Genomic DNA, 15,432 nt, shown 5'->3' on the forward strand with positions numbered 1-15,432 from the left:
CAGAGGTGTTCCACTAATGGAAATGAAAATTATAAAAGCCTGCTTGTAAACTTTAGAGTGAGATCATGAAGTAGCTAAATTGCTGCAGCACTGTGGCACACCTGTTTCAATTAAAGCAGTTATCCTAAAGCATGGGACATTCCTGCCATCACTGTAACAGCCAGCAGAGCAGCCACACGTCTATTCTCAAATGTCTTTTTAACTAGCATGTATTAAGAACGTTTTCATAGTTTATGTACCTTCTGTCACTAATTGCTAAGTTGTGTGTGAAAACAAATACTTGCTCTATCTGCATAAAATCAAGCCTTATGTCTTCATCTTTCTTCTCACTAAGCTCAGTGAGGTCTGGAGTAGGCAAAATGAGATTCTACAGAGAGGAACAATTTTCCTACAAATGGGATGAGTTTAGGCTTGATCTTGTGGGCTTTTTCTGTAAAGAAATTCTATTGACCTTTCCACCATATGGACCTGACCCAGGCAGACTAGAAAGACACCTGACAAAGCTAACATTATGCCCAAAAAGCTTTTTCCTCTGAAGAGTGATATGACCTTATTCCTTGGTTTAGGCCTCTCTCACTGATCTGTCCTGTGAAAACATACACAAGCGTAATGATTATCACAGCATCTTTTCCTGTTGAGGCCTTGTCCATCCATGGCTGAATACCTAATGATGGACAGGTGCTCTCATTTCTCATGAGCAAGACTATGCACAAACATGGGATACAGAGGTCAGAACTCAATTCTCTTTTTCAAGATACACATCGTTCTCCTTTATCATCACTGCAATGAGGCAAAACTTTGTGTCATTACAGTCACTTCCTTGAGGGCAAATTGCACCTTTGGTAGATTTTAGCAGAATATAGTCAGGTAATTCAGAAATGCTTTAGACAGTAACAAATCACGAGGAGAAAAATAAACTATAATGACAGTCTAAAGAGCACTACTTTTTTGATTGCTAGGGAACAAGTCTTCAAGGTCACACAAAAACCTGAATAACCTGTATCAAGTTTGCATTAACGGATCCTATTGCTACTAGAAAAAACCACAACCTGAAGCTTTCCCTTACACTACTACTATAACTATAGTACTATAAACATGAAACATTTAAAAAAAATTCTATTTCAAAATTTCACTGTTATGGTAAACCAAAGTGTCCTTTTATTTATTTAAAAAAAAGAAATATTGCCAGTGTTTCTCCCATCAGGTTCTCTCTAGATGTGACCATCCTGGCTTACCCCAGGGATTTTTGGATTTATGATCACATCTAAATTCTGCTCATTTAAACTCAACTTCTTTGCTTTTTTCCTCTGCCATCTTTGCTTTCATTGTTACTTCAGTTTCTTGCAAATTCTTCTCTCTAATTCCTTTGAAATAAGAAACAGAGAATGGAAAACACCTTCTGCAGATATTAATTAGTGCTAGGGAAAACAGTCTTATGAAACCGAGTACATTTGCCTCTATCACAAGAGAACACCTCTCAAACTGGTGCATATACAAAATGGAAAGTGCTGATCTTGCAAGCAATAACATTTTGGGCAAGTTGCTGTGGTTCCAGCTGCTGTGATCTGGGGAGGTCACACAGTAGCCCTGCTGTGTCAAACACAAGGAAGAGGTCTTACACCTTAAGTAGTGCAATTTGTACACCAGGGACTTGGCAGACACTCATCATGAGACAATCACCATTATATGACAATGTTTTTCAATAAATATCACTTATTGCAATTTCTGTTCACAGAGATTTCTGTGTTCCCTGCATTTGTAACATGGTCATATACACTGAATTAACCATAGATGACATTCCAACAGTTCCTAAGTTACAGATTATCATTGACACAAGAAATCTGTCTGGTAGAAAACTCTCAGAGCAGTCACAGAATCACAGAATCGTTCGGGTTGGAAGGGATCTTTAAAGATCACCTAGTCCAACCCCCTGCCATGGGCAGGGACATCTTTCACTAGATTAGGTTGCTCAAAGCCCCAGTCCAGCTTGACCTGGAACACTTCCAATGATGAGGCATCCACAACTTCTCTACGGAACCTGTTCCAGTGTCTCAACCACGCTTCTTTAGGTTTCTAAAACTATTATGTTTCCTTTGCCACAAGTCAGCAGCATATCCAGGGAGAGCTCCTGACACCCCATAGATCAAATGGCTTGACCTTCTTCTGCTTTTGCAGGCTGGTTTTAAATCCATTTTTATGCATCTCATTTACTTCAGCTTTCATTCAGAAATTAAAGGAAGTGAGAGAAGCAGTTTCTATTTGATGTATAACATGTCTAAGCTATGAGGCTGTAGAAGAAGGTGTCCTCTGGTTTCAGCTCGTTTCTTTTGTCCCTTTCTGACAAATACACAACAGTCACCAAAAAAACCCCCAAACAACAATAACAAAAACCCATGACAAATCTCTAATCAGTGTTGGACAAACACTTTATATTTTTGTGTTGACCTTTTTAACAGTGTTCATGCTAATGATGCACACAGAAGGAAGTAAATGAAGTAGAAAATCATTACATAAATGTGTAGCTTCACAAAATGAGCAGTGACAGAACTAACAGTGAGTTAGATACCAAGTTAAACAAAACATTTAACAACAGCCTCAGTAGAAAGCAGTCTTCTCTGTATTAAGCCCACCTCAGCTTCCTCTCTACTGCCTTAAGACAAAGATTCTAGACACTAGCTGTGTAACAAACTACTTTTATTTCTGCCCATCAGACAGAAAGAAATTGAGTTAGTCACAAGTGCAAGCCTGCCTTTGCACAATTCACCCATAGGATTGCAAAATCAACCGCAATGCCCAAATACCATTAAAGCTTATATGAGATGCAAAAGACATTTTCCAATAAATGCACCTCCCCAGTATGTTTAGCACATGCAGTTATCCCTCCCCCCTTCAAAATATAAATTCTCGAATGATTACCAGTCCTAAAACAGGATCAAATTGGAGAGTTACCTGGGTTTCAATTTTGGGTCCTCCTCTAGTAAATAGCCCTCACAGAAAGGTTTAATATAACTACTCCTGCCTTTGACCAAATGGGTTGCTTCCTGAAAATGAACCAATTGAAAGTTCTGTATGTTCAGGTTCTTACAAACATATTCACCATACCATACATAGAATAGAAAGTGAAAACAAAAACAAGTCCTTCTTGAATAATTCCTGAGACCAAATTAAAACTTACCTCACTACAGTCAGAGAACCTGTGTAGTTCAAATATAGTAAAACTGAGAAGCTTGAGGGGGACAGGACAGGACGAAGGAATTATGAAGTATCCTGCTTTTTACGTGATCAAGCCCCTCATTGTTTGATCAAATCTATATAACCAAATTTTGACTTTCCTCTTGAATATCCAGATAAAGAAAAATCTTAAAACAAAACAGGCTGATGCTGTCATAGGTCTATCACTATCATCTTTGTACATACATTTTTTTAGCATCTAATCTAAGACTCCTCAAGGAACCACAGTTTAACATGCTACCACATGCCAGCTGCTCAGCAATAACTGTTCACATGTTTGGTATAGATATGAAATAGAATGTGCATTCTTACATTTCCTCCTCTGATGTCTATACTGCCCATGCCCCATCTTCCATTTACTGCAAATTACTGCTATCACTGCACAAACATCTTAAAAACATACCAAAAAAACTCACTGGTGCCAGAAGGGGCAGTCCTCCACATCTCTACTATATAGTTGCTTATACCCATCATGGCAACTTATTTTTTTATTTGCCACTTCGATCAACTCCCCAGCCTGCTTTGCCTTGCAGTTGCCTAGACAATTCCGTTGACAAAAGTGAAAATGAAGCATGGGATAAATCCAGGCCTCTGCAGTTAAAGGGAGGAGAAGATTGCCACTTGCAGCAACAGCTATGGCTTAGAGTCAACATTAATATTCAGTTAAGATCAGGAGTATACTTTTACATCAAATCATCTGATTGTCCTCACTTAGCAGGCTTTGCTTCACCTTACCCTGGAGCATATAAACTGCATGCCTTTCAGATGAAACTAAAGCAGAACATATGCTTCAGAATCACACCTAATGTGTGCCACCTGCTAATGCCACAGGACCAGACTAAGAGCAAGTTCAAAATGAGCTCCCTTCACTGTACCCTGCATGGCCCTCAGGTCCTAAGCACCTACTGCTGGCCTCTACAAATCCCCTTCTGTAGGGAGCACTATTTACCAGCGTGGAAGTAGCCTTACAGCAAACTAAGTCCTGAGAGTGCTCACTGACTTGCCCATGGCCACTCAATGCTAAACTGCAGTAATGTGAGTGCACACCTGAGCTCCCACTCATTCTTGCACACTTGTACCAAAGCAGGTTCCTCAAGTGACACTTTTGCACATAGCCACTTTCACTGAATTCATAGCCGGTACAGACTGCAGTGCCACATGGTCCTGTAGTATTTAATGCACTTATAGGTACCTGGATTGGCTAATTAGGACTACAACAAAATGAAAATGCTTATTACAACACTAAAACTCAGTGAACAAGACTTTAATATACTAAGAATGGAAATATCCAGAAAGAAAACAACATGTTCAGGAGTAATTTTCAAAAAATGACAGTTGCTTAAACCTCTTCTGAAATTTCTCATCAATCCAATCTTCCAGTAAGAAACATAAACCTATGAAAAGAAAGGAATTCAAGTTTGGAAACATACCTCCAAAGACTCCTACTGTTTCAATGAAGACTTATATTCTTAACTATCATTTATTCAGTACTGGATTGTTTCAGGCAAGTCTTTTTTTTTTTTTTTTGGCTAGATGAGTGTGAAAACTTTGCTCTTTTCAGTGTGCTAAACAAAAGAGACTGTTTTGGGGAGAGTATGTACATTTCGGCAATTTAATTTTTACAGTGCTCATCTGTGATGTAATTTTGGTGAGAGAAATAAAATAGTATAATTGACTTTTGTAATATTTTAAATATGGTTAATGCTCAAGCCTTGATTTCTGATAAAAAGGACAAGCTTTTCACACAAGTCTCCAAAACGTTAAATCCATTGAATGAGCTGTCACAGCTTCAAAGGGTAGTTCTGCCTTTTTATGATGTTATTTAAGGCATGTTTTAAAGAAGAGGTTGTGTACAAAATGAATAATAATGATTATTATACGTATCATCCACAACGAACAGTATGGACTTAGCATGCAGGAGTACAAAATTTATGGTATGCACTACCTACTTGTAAGCTAAAATACAGGAATATGGATGGCCATTTTAATGAATTCTATAAATTTCTGTGCTGAAATACAGGCTGCAAGTTTGCCAATGAAACAGAGCCATTTTTAAACTCTTGTAGAAAACAATTGACAAGAGCTTGGCAACAGCACTACAACAAAATTAAAATTAAACTGTCCTGAATGTACCCAGTAAGCAGAAAATACTTCTGTTTCCAAACTGATAAATATAGGCTCTACCTTAAACTTTCACAGAAAATATCTTTTCTCCAATTCAATCATTATAGACTCTGTTTCATGTATTCAAGGCCAAATTAGATTTGGCTGCCTCTAAAATGGTTAATCTTGAACAGGGAACAGAATTGATAAGGGAGAGAAACAAATTTGGAAGTTTTGATAAGATTATGGTGTGACAAAAACAGAATGCAAGTAAGAAAACCTTAAGTTTTGATTAAAAACACTGGCAAAATTTCCTCTGATAGCACGCAGCAGCAGGGCTTCATTGATTAAATAGAGCTATTCCGACACACACTAGCCTGGGAATTGGCCTTACATTTTTACAGGGAGAATGTCTATAGCAACTGGAGATTCAGTGAAATGCTCTAGTAACAGACATCTTGGGAGTGGAAGAAAAAGGTGTATTGAGTTTTCCGCATTTTTATTGGATTTTCTAGGTAATATCAAACATCCTTTCCAAGCAAGACCTTTTCTATTATTTGATTCAATCTTTATTAAATTTTCTAGTAACATAGCCCTACCTTTTAAAAATACTATTTAAAAGATTCAGATAAATTTTACATGTAAATTACCTTTAGATATTAAAAGTAAGATTAAGCTGCTAGAAATTACTTTCTGGACATAGCTAAAATCATTTAGACACTCAGAAAGATGTTGTGTGGTCTCTCTGGTTTACTTAAAGGCCTAATCAACTTGCTTTGATGCAAACAAGAATTGAGACTTATAAGTCACATCGATTGTTTATTTCGGTTCCCTTGAGCAAACAAAAGGCATTTCAGAAATAATGATGATCAAATAGTCATTTTTCAGAGCACTCTGTTCATTTGGTTTTGTTTTTAGTCAGATCCCAAGTTGCAAATATGTTAGATCTGACTGAGCCAGCCTCTCTTTAAATGCTTAGCTAAACTGAGTTTGTAATAGGAAGAAGTTGTTCTAGGTAGACACAGTCTACTTGTACACTGTTAACTATGCTGGCCACCTTCTTAGGATTTTTCAGACATATGCTCAAGCACACACTCCTGGCTAGTGTTACACACTTATCAGTCATATGACGTGAATATATGTGAATGATGTGAATGAATTATGTGAATGCTATTACATATCAATGAATTATGTGAATGCTATTACAAGCACTTCAGAAAAACAGTTAACAAAACCTTAGAGAAATCATTACATGATCAAAGATTTTACACTGAATACTGCATATCTACCAGCTTCCCATTGTATTTTATATTTTTAAAAGGAAGCTAATCAAAGTCAGAAGATACCTGTGTTTTGCTGTTTGTATGGTTTTTGTTAACTAAAAAAAAAAAAGATTTGTCAGTCATGCATATTATAGTTTAAGAAAGAACAAGTGCCCAGATCTTTTCAGCCACATAAATCTTAAAACAGAGGAACACCACACTTGTGGCTACTGATAAAAGTACTGCTTGTTTTCATTTAGTGCCCACTATCACTTTAGCATTAAACTGCTTTGAAGCCTGTACTGTATTTAACCTTTCATTGCTACAGAAGACACTACCATTACTTAAGATGGGGGGTTTTATTTTCAGTTCTCAAATGGCTTTAAATTGTCCTTGTTCAATTCGTTCCACATATACTATTATTTTTTCTTTCAGCTACTTAGACTGTGTTTCATGAATACATGAAAATTATGCCTAATAGAAGGGTGCATTATATGAAAATATATATGCTATTTAATTTCTTAGAAGGTCAATTCATAAATGCCATTCCATACATTTTTCTATTTTTTAAAAAGCTTCTAGAATTTTTCATGTTTTCCATTAGAAAATAAATGCTTACTATTTCAACTGTACCTCTAATCTGATATTAAAAAAAACAAAAAATCCACCATTTTTAACTACAGTAAGCAAACTTGAATTATTTATTCATTTATTTAGCATTCCCCCTGTGCCACAAAGAACAACTAAAAAACCAGTAATATTCATTGTTTTTTTTTAGTTTGGAAGAAAGTATAGTAATAAATAGCAAGTGAAAATATCATTACTTCATTACATTTGGACAGGAAAATAGCTTGCTTTGAGAGACAGAACACATGCATACCCCCAACAATGTAAATCTTGGAGGGTAAAGTACGTTAAGGCGTGAACTGGACTGTATGTGTATTCTCACATGAAGACTTGAATGCATTAGCCTTTGACAGGATCTCAGTCAGGTTTGGGGGGATGGAGTGTTCTTTATCTTTTAGTCTGACTTATTTTTGTTTCTTTTAAGAAGATTCTTTTGTCTGGTTAATACAGTATGTCTAGAGTAGGGGATCTAGAATCAGGCTCCTAGACCCAGTTGCACTATTCAGTTGCACCTTAACTTGGTGTCAGGACAAAACCTGGGCATCCATGAAAACCTCTCTTTCTTCCCACCTCCGATGTTGGTTTCCATAGAAAGGAAACCCAAGAGTGTGGGTGAGAAGCTGGACAGAAGCTCAGGTACACTTCAGCAGAAAGACCAGACAGCCATAAAAGCCACTTGGCTGATGAGGTGGATGTTTTCCACGTGGCTTTAAGAGGTTTGCTCAGGAGAGTAAGATGGAGAACCTTACAAGAATTCAGTCTCCTCATTCCTCCCCCATTCTTTACCCCAAACTCATGCAAAATCAGGAAACTGCTAGAGCGTGTTTCACAAAGGCAAAGAGAAGAACAAGAAATGCGTGCAGGAGCTATGGATTTCAGAGGTAGAGGAACAAGAGTTTCCTTGTAAGATGAAGGAATTAAGAAATGAAGACACCTACTAGGATATTCTAGAGGAAAAGGGTGGGGCAAGGGCAGGGGGAGACTTTTGCAGTGCTGTTTTTCAGCTATTAAAACCTTCAAGATTCAGCAACTCACTTGAATTAAGTTTATCAGTAGGTACAGAGGGAAAAATACAGAACCTGACAAAGGTACTGCATTTCAGTTTCATAGTCTTACATGACTTGTCCCTAGTTCTTAAACAGAAGCAACAGCAGTTATGAAAATCCCCATTTCCCTTTTCTAAAGAATACCCTTAGGTACATACATACACACTTTCATACAAACATCATGCTTACTACATGCAAAGGAAATACTTAAAATGCCAACAGATCACCAATGAAGTTTTACCAATTTTTCCACCTATTTTTTGGCTTGTTTTTCTTTTTTTATTTCCCGATTTTAGTGTTGTATTTGTCAATAAAAACAATGAAATATTGCAGTATGAATCTGTACTTGACACAAACATAGATGTCAATTAAAGAAATAAAACCATGGAGTAGTACATCAAGACAGCATCTCCAAGAAAATCCCACTACTCTTAAGATCTGTTTTGAGGAACAGATGTGTGTTCACTCCACTGTGAAGGTGGAACGTATGTTTTTAAAACCAACTCCCTTTTCTCATCTCAGCATAGTCTAAGAGCTTCTCTGGACAGGAAAGCTAAGCCCTGTACTGCACATTGCAAACCACCACTGTGTCAAAATTCTGCACAGATGCTCAAAAGACTGCAAAAAGTTGAATAGTCTTTGCAATTATTTTTTTCAGTTAAAAGGAAAGATTACTATTTTATTATTACTACTACTAGGATATCTCCATGGTAATTCTTTTTTTTCTTTTACTTAGAGAGACAAGGGCCTTGGGTTTGTATCATTAAGATTCTCGTATCTTGGGTATCATTCCTAGTTTTTGGTGTCATTCGTGGACATGCTGTTTAATTTAGGACATCCTACTATCTTCTTTTTTAAAAATACTACCATAGTCTTAAAGCGAGTCATTCAACACCAAGATAACATAACAAGTTTCAATGAACTACCATAAATACTGAAAAGAACAAAATCCTTCCATTCATAATCCTACCCAAAGGAATTCTTATTTCTAGGACTGTCATTCTTTCTCTAGATTTAGTTGTGGATCTATCTGCACAGCAAAGAACTGCTGTATGAAGACTTACCTTTTGCTTTTTTTCACAGTATTACAGCACCCTGAATATTTGACTCTTTCTGCTCTCACCTGAATTACATTTTATTTGCTTAAAACAGTGTGGGACCTGTAATCAAGTGTGTTCACAATTTTTGCTCTGATCTGATAAAAGACACAAATGCGTCTTCTACACGCGCATGAACATTAACAGTCTTTTTCCAGCATTATACATACAAATAAGAGAGATAACACTCTAACAGCCATGTTCAAGTCAATTTTATAAACACACAGCAGAAGCAAGTCATGACAAATATGGAAATAAATGTATTTTTATCCTTGTAATGTTTTGTTTCCACACCAGTTGAAAAATACTGCCCTGAAAGTTCTCATGCACCTGATCAGTTAACATTTCAGTTTACTGCAGACCTGTATATTTTCAGTATCTGCATTACCCATCCAAGACTTGACTTTAAAAAGATTAAGTAGTCACAATTCCACTTGTGGTAAAGCGTAACAGCAATTCCCAAGCATTTTGAAGAGAAACCCCCAAGTATTTCAAGGAAGGTAAACAAACAGGCTCTTAAAAAACATGTGGACATTTCAAAAAATCTATCCATGAGCTGCCTGTCCCAAATTTCCACAAAAGCTCTTCCAAAAGCTTTTCCACAAAAAGCCTAATAATAATGGGAACTACTTGGCACTATAAGCTTGTGAAAAATCTTGGCATCTTTTTTAAAAACACCTGCCATTTACTTATATTTTTGATACTATCTACATGACCAAAAGGAAGGAAGAAGGAAGTTTGCTTTCCTTCTCTAATTGCAGTATACATTACTGTGTAATTCAAGGTTTGAACGCTCTGAATCAATGCTCAGATGGTATACCAAAAACACAGTTCTCTGATGAAAGTAGTAACTGAGTATGGCTGCATGCTGATATTCCAAGTAGGCTATACTCAAGCAGTAACTGTATTTCCTAAAGCTATGTTGTGAGTTTTCATTTATCATAAATGTGATTTCAAGATACTGCTAAAGTAAGTTGTACTTACTGTTGTAAATTTGGTTTTAATAGTATTTAATATTTGGCAATAACAAAGAGTCATTAGTTGGCAAATGGTCATATAATAAAAATGACTGCTCATCACCCCTAAGCTTACAAGAAGCAGTAAACCATAGCCACAAACTGTAGCTATTTATAAATACCTGTATAAAGTTTCAATTCACTTACAGCTGCTAAGCACATGATCTGAAAGCAAAAGGGTGCTTTCCAAACTCAGCTATACCTCTGCTTGAACTATCTCAATGTCAAACATGTGCAAACCTTAACTTATTCAACTGTACACAAAGACTCACAGAAATATTGAAAAACAAAGTAATGATGTGACTGCTTAAGACTAGTTTGCTTTAACTGTCAGGCTGCGATAGCATAAATTATATTCTGTGGCTTAATAAAAAGCCTTGCTTTCTTACTATGCAGGGAGCCAATGAACACTAAATAATCATAATCATCAATATTATCACATAAACTAGATCCCAGTTTAAAATTTAGATCTTGGTATTTGTGACTCTCTTATCTTCACAGCAGTTTCAAAATGCCTAAATATCTAAAATACCATTCCAAACTCATTACTACTTTCATTTTCATTTACATTTAATACAACCTATCTGTTTATCATAGATCATGTTGTAATAGTCTCACTTTAATTTACACAAAAGGCTAGGGCAACTTTATTTTTTTAATGATAGCCAGAAATGACTGGACCTCCCAGGAGGATATAATTATATCACAAGCTCCTGCTGCTGTTTGCATTGTGGCACTTGGGTTATTAGAGGAGTTATGTAGAGTGCTTGAAACATTCTTTATTACCTACAAGCAAATAAAGGAGTATATAAGCTAGCCAAATGCTGAAAGACCAGCTTCAAGAGATATACAAACAAGAATACAGTGACACTGTGGTTCTTGAGTCCCTGGACACAAATGTTTTTCTTTTCAGAAACTGAGATCACTGCTCTTTCTTCCACCTCTATTGTGGCACCAGAGATACAATTTTTTTCAAATGTTGGTGGTCAATTGCTTGCATGCAAATTTCCATAATCACTACGTGCAACAGAAGGGAGACCAGAGACAATCAGCATAAGGAAAACGTCTTATTAGGATCAACTTTTGAATCTGAATCAGCAACCCAGCACTTCTGAAGATAAATGATAGCTTTTTGTTAATTATAAGGTACTTGAGTTTCAAAGCTTAATGGATCCCATTTTTCTTTTTCCTCCCACAGTATTTTTTTAAATATAAAATTCCAGTTTCTAGCCAACAGACTCGCCTGAAGATGTTGCATCTGGAGTACACATCAGAATAACTTCTTTATCCATGGTGAAGATTTCCATTTCTACATATTAAGGAGACAGATTTCAGCTTTAAAATACTATAATTTTTTTTTCTCACTGCAGAAAAATCAAAATGTTTCATCAATAATAAAAAATAGGAACTTCCTTTCAGAATAAGACTGTAAGCAGATGACAGCAACTTTCGCAGTACTACCTTCCTACTAATTATTAGTGACATTAATTATTCATATTATGTTATTGCTTCAGAACTCCACCACCAGACCCCATAGATTTTGATTCAAATCATGGTCTGAGACCTATTTTGTCCCTAGAAGTGAAAGGGTTTAAAATTTTTTAAGGCTACTAAAAATTCAAGCAATGTCTAGTTTTTGAGGGAAAAAAACAAACAACCCACAAGTACTATTTGTGTCTATTCACTGGCTAGATATCCTTGCAGAACATGTCATGTAAACACTGTCCCAGAAACAGTTGGAGGCATAGAAATGTTATTCGTGTAAATAAAGAGCACACAATGGAAGATCTCAGTGATGATATTTATGTTCATGAGTGCCTTGAGAGGAGTGATAACTCAAACATAGCATAGCCATTAATAAGTTATCCTGTCAGTGTCTCCTGTCTCAAGTGAAGACAGATGTCATCAAGGATCACGCATTACAGACGTTTATCTCTCTGCTAGGTACCACACGTTTAATAGAATTTGCACAAAGAAGTTAATCCAGGCTACAGTTTCCTACAAAGTATTGACAAGTAACTAGTCTGTCCCTCCCACCGAGCATCCCAAACAGTTCTGGCATTTGAGCTAGACTAGGCCTTGGGCAATCCACCCAAAGCAACTTCAATACCTCACAGCTAGTGTCCCATCAAGGGAAAACAAACTTCTTTTCACTGTGGAAAGAAAGGTTTGGTGCTGTGGTAAAACTACATAAAACTATGCATGGGGGTCCCAGGTGGATGAAGCTTCTGTAGAGCAATACATGAAAAAATGACAGAAACAAATGGTGACAAAGGCGGCAGACAGCATATTCACTGCTGGCTGGACCTACACTTACTTGTTTCCCTGCCAATGGCATGTGTGGATCTGGCTGCAAGCAGCTGGGAAACTGTCCATCCCTCTTTGGTCCTCTTACGTATTTGCTCAGCAATTACTCCAGCAATTTCACATGCATACTCAGGATTTGACTGACTTTATTCACCAAAAGCCAAACTTTAAACTGGATGTCCCCAGGTCATGCACAATTGTATGTCATTTATACAAAATGATCACTAAGCAAATGTCTGTGAATATCAGAATACAACTGATTGTTCACATATAGAAATATCTATTTGCCTAATAACTGAGATAGGACATGCACATTTAGAAATGCTATTAAATGTTTTTGCTCATTCATGCTGCTTTTCTTCTTTAAAGAGGCTTACAATACTGCAAGTCCAATCTAGATAGAAAATCCCATCTATCAACGACTAGATAGTAGTAAAATAACTACAGCCATTTTACAATCAGCCTTGTGTAGAAAGCAAAGCAGTTCTGAGTTACGTATTTTATCTACAGACAGCTGGGAAAGCCACTTAGCCTTTCTTCTCTAGTGTCTTCACCTGTATCATAAGAGTAGTAGGTACAGACGGCTTGCAATGCTAATGTCATTAGAAGTCCTGCATTTGATAGTTAAGAGCTAATATGGTTACTTTGATATTATAAAATGATATAAAAATATTAGGCACTCTGAAAAAAACTACAACTATCTTGACATCTGAAGTAGTAATTTAAAATGGCAAACCAGAACAGTAAACCAAAGTATTGAGTGACCTTTGCAGAGTCAGGCCTTCAGATATCTCTTTCTTGATTCCTCATTCATAAAGTGAGGATAAAATATTATCCTAACCAATACAAGAGTTGCAAAGATAAAGCTGTTCTCCATGCTTAAACCTCTGGCATTTGGCTGCACATCTTTAATTTCCCCTTTATTGAGTGCCCAGCTTTCCCATCGCTGCTTTAAGTGTTGCTGAGCCTTGCAAATGCATGTGAAGGGAAGCAGTAGATACACAGTATTTCTGTGAATAAGAAAACATGATTGGGAAGAATGAACACAGGAATCAGCGAGTTCCTGGTTCAGATTCAGGCCTGCCTTTGATTCACGTGTGAACCTGATATTTTACCTTCTCATCAATTTTTTTCCACCAGTAAATAGGATAATAATACACTCCAATACTACCAAGGCAGTGACAAGATATACACTAAGAGTTTTGAGGCACACAGATAATGTGACAAACACCAATGAAAACACAAACAATTAATTATTTCTGTACAAAGTCTAGTTTTGCTTCACAGTATAAAATAAGCCTGGAGCCCATACTAAATGGGGAGAGACTGAAAAGGGAGGATCAATTTTTAATTAATAACACAGCATTATGATTAGCCAATTAAGACTATCCTGGAATGGATATGCATGTAGGACAGAATTAACATCGCTCATACAACTTTTATTCTTTCATTTTCTAACTTTTTGGTGCCAGACTTCCCACTCTTCAGAAAAGCTATGTTGTGTATTGCAAGACAGTAACAGGTGAATTGAATATCACTTGCAACTCAGGAATATTTTCAAGGAAGAGTTACCTAAAACTGTCTTGAGGTGCTAAGAACAGCTTGTCTCAAGAAAAATTCTAGCATAATTTGTAAGGAAACTTGCAAATAGGTAACATGAATTGAAATATCAAAAGGAAAAAAAAATTTTTTTTGGACTAGCCATGCTAACAGAGTATGCACCCAATAAGTACCCAGCTTTACAAAGAAAAAGCAGGCAATACCTCACATAGGTTTCTCCACCCTCAAACACGACACTTGGATGAAAACCTGGGGAAGCAAAGGCACTTCGCGAGGAGCAGCACATCCCATTTCTCCACAGGGATCTCACCACACCCCGCTGCCTACACCCCTTGCCAACAGCCCCTCAGCTCCTACGGGCAGCCCTGAAGAAAACCGCCGCATCCGTCACGGCAACAAAGCCCTCTTTCATGCCGAATCCTAAAAAAAAACCCCAAAAGAAAAACCAAAAAACCCACACCCCACCTCCCTCCCCACGAGGCCTACCCATGCACAGCTTATAGCCCGGCGGCAGCCCCCCTGCCCCGCCACCTGCCCCCCAGCCGCGAAATGGAGGCCGCGGCGGGACTAGACCTTCCGCCTATGCGCCAACGGCTGATTTCAACGGATGCACGCGCGCCCACCCTCACACCCCCGCCCACCCTCGCGGGCGCGGCCCCTCCCGCCCCAGCACCGCGCCGCCCCTCACCGCCCTGCGGGGCGCGTGGGGCCGCTGCAAGGCGCCGCTCGCTCGCGCTCCCTCCCCCGGGCCGGATGAGCGCTGTCCCGGCTGCTGAGGTCGTCGCCGCCGCCGAGCCGGAAGCGTGGGGTCGCTCTCGGCTCCTCCCGGCCGTGGGGCTCCACCGCCCGCTCCGGCCCCCTGCCACCCCCATAATCCTCCCCACGGCGGGAAGCGTCATCTCTGAGGCGAGAGTGTGAGGGGAGCCCCCGCTGAAGCCCACCCCCTCTCTGCCCCCACATTAGACACGGTAGGAGCCCTCGACCGTCGAAGTTGGTTGGCTGCGGAGGGGAAATGAGCAGGGAGTTGAGAATTTCGAGCTCCGCGGGGTTTTGGGTTTAGCGCCAGGCTGCCGTAGGGAGCCCAGGTCATCCCAGGGTTTTGCCACGTGAAAAGCCCACTGAGGATGAAGGTCGCCTGGGAGATATCCCCTAGAAATCTCTGTCATAGCATCACAGTTTCAGT

General features: G+C 38.4%; 1 protein-coding gene across 1 annotated transcript in view; it reads right to left on the bottom strand.

Annotated features, from left to right (window-relative positions):
• BANK1 (B cell scaffold protein with ankyrin repeats 1) overlaps positions 1-14,661 on the bottom strand; it is a gene marked incomplete at both ends in the record, with an annotated part of 148,696 nt that extends 134,035 nt beyond the window's left edge. The window contains one exon of the mRNA XM_081998878.1: positions 14,607-14,661. Coding sequence (XP_081855004.1) covers positions 14,607-14,661 — 55 coding nt within the window. The remainder of the gene's footprint in view (positions 1-14,606) is intronic.
• Between the last annotated feature and the right edge of the window lie 771 nt (positions 14,662-15,432).

The sequence above is a fragment of the Phaethon aethereus genome, assembly GCF_964289735.1.
Source record: "Phaethon aethereus genome assembly, chromosome: 4".
Taxonomy (NCBI): Eukaryota; Metazoa; Chordata; class Aves; order Phaethontiformes; family Phaethontidae; genus Phaethon; species Phaethon aethereus.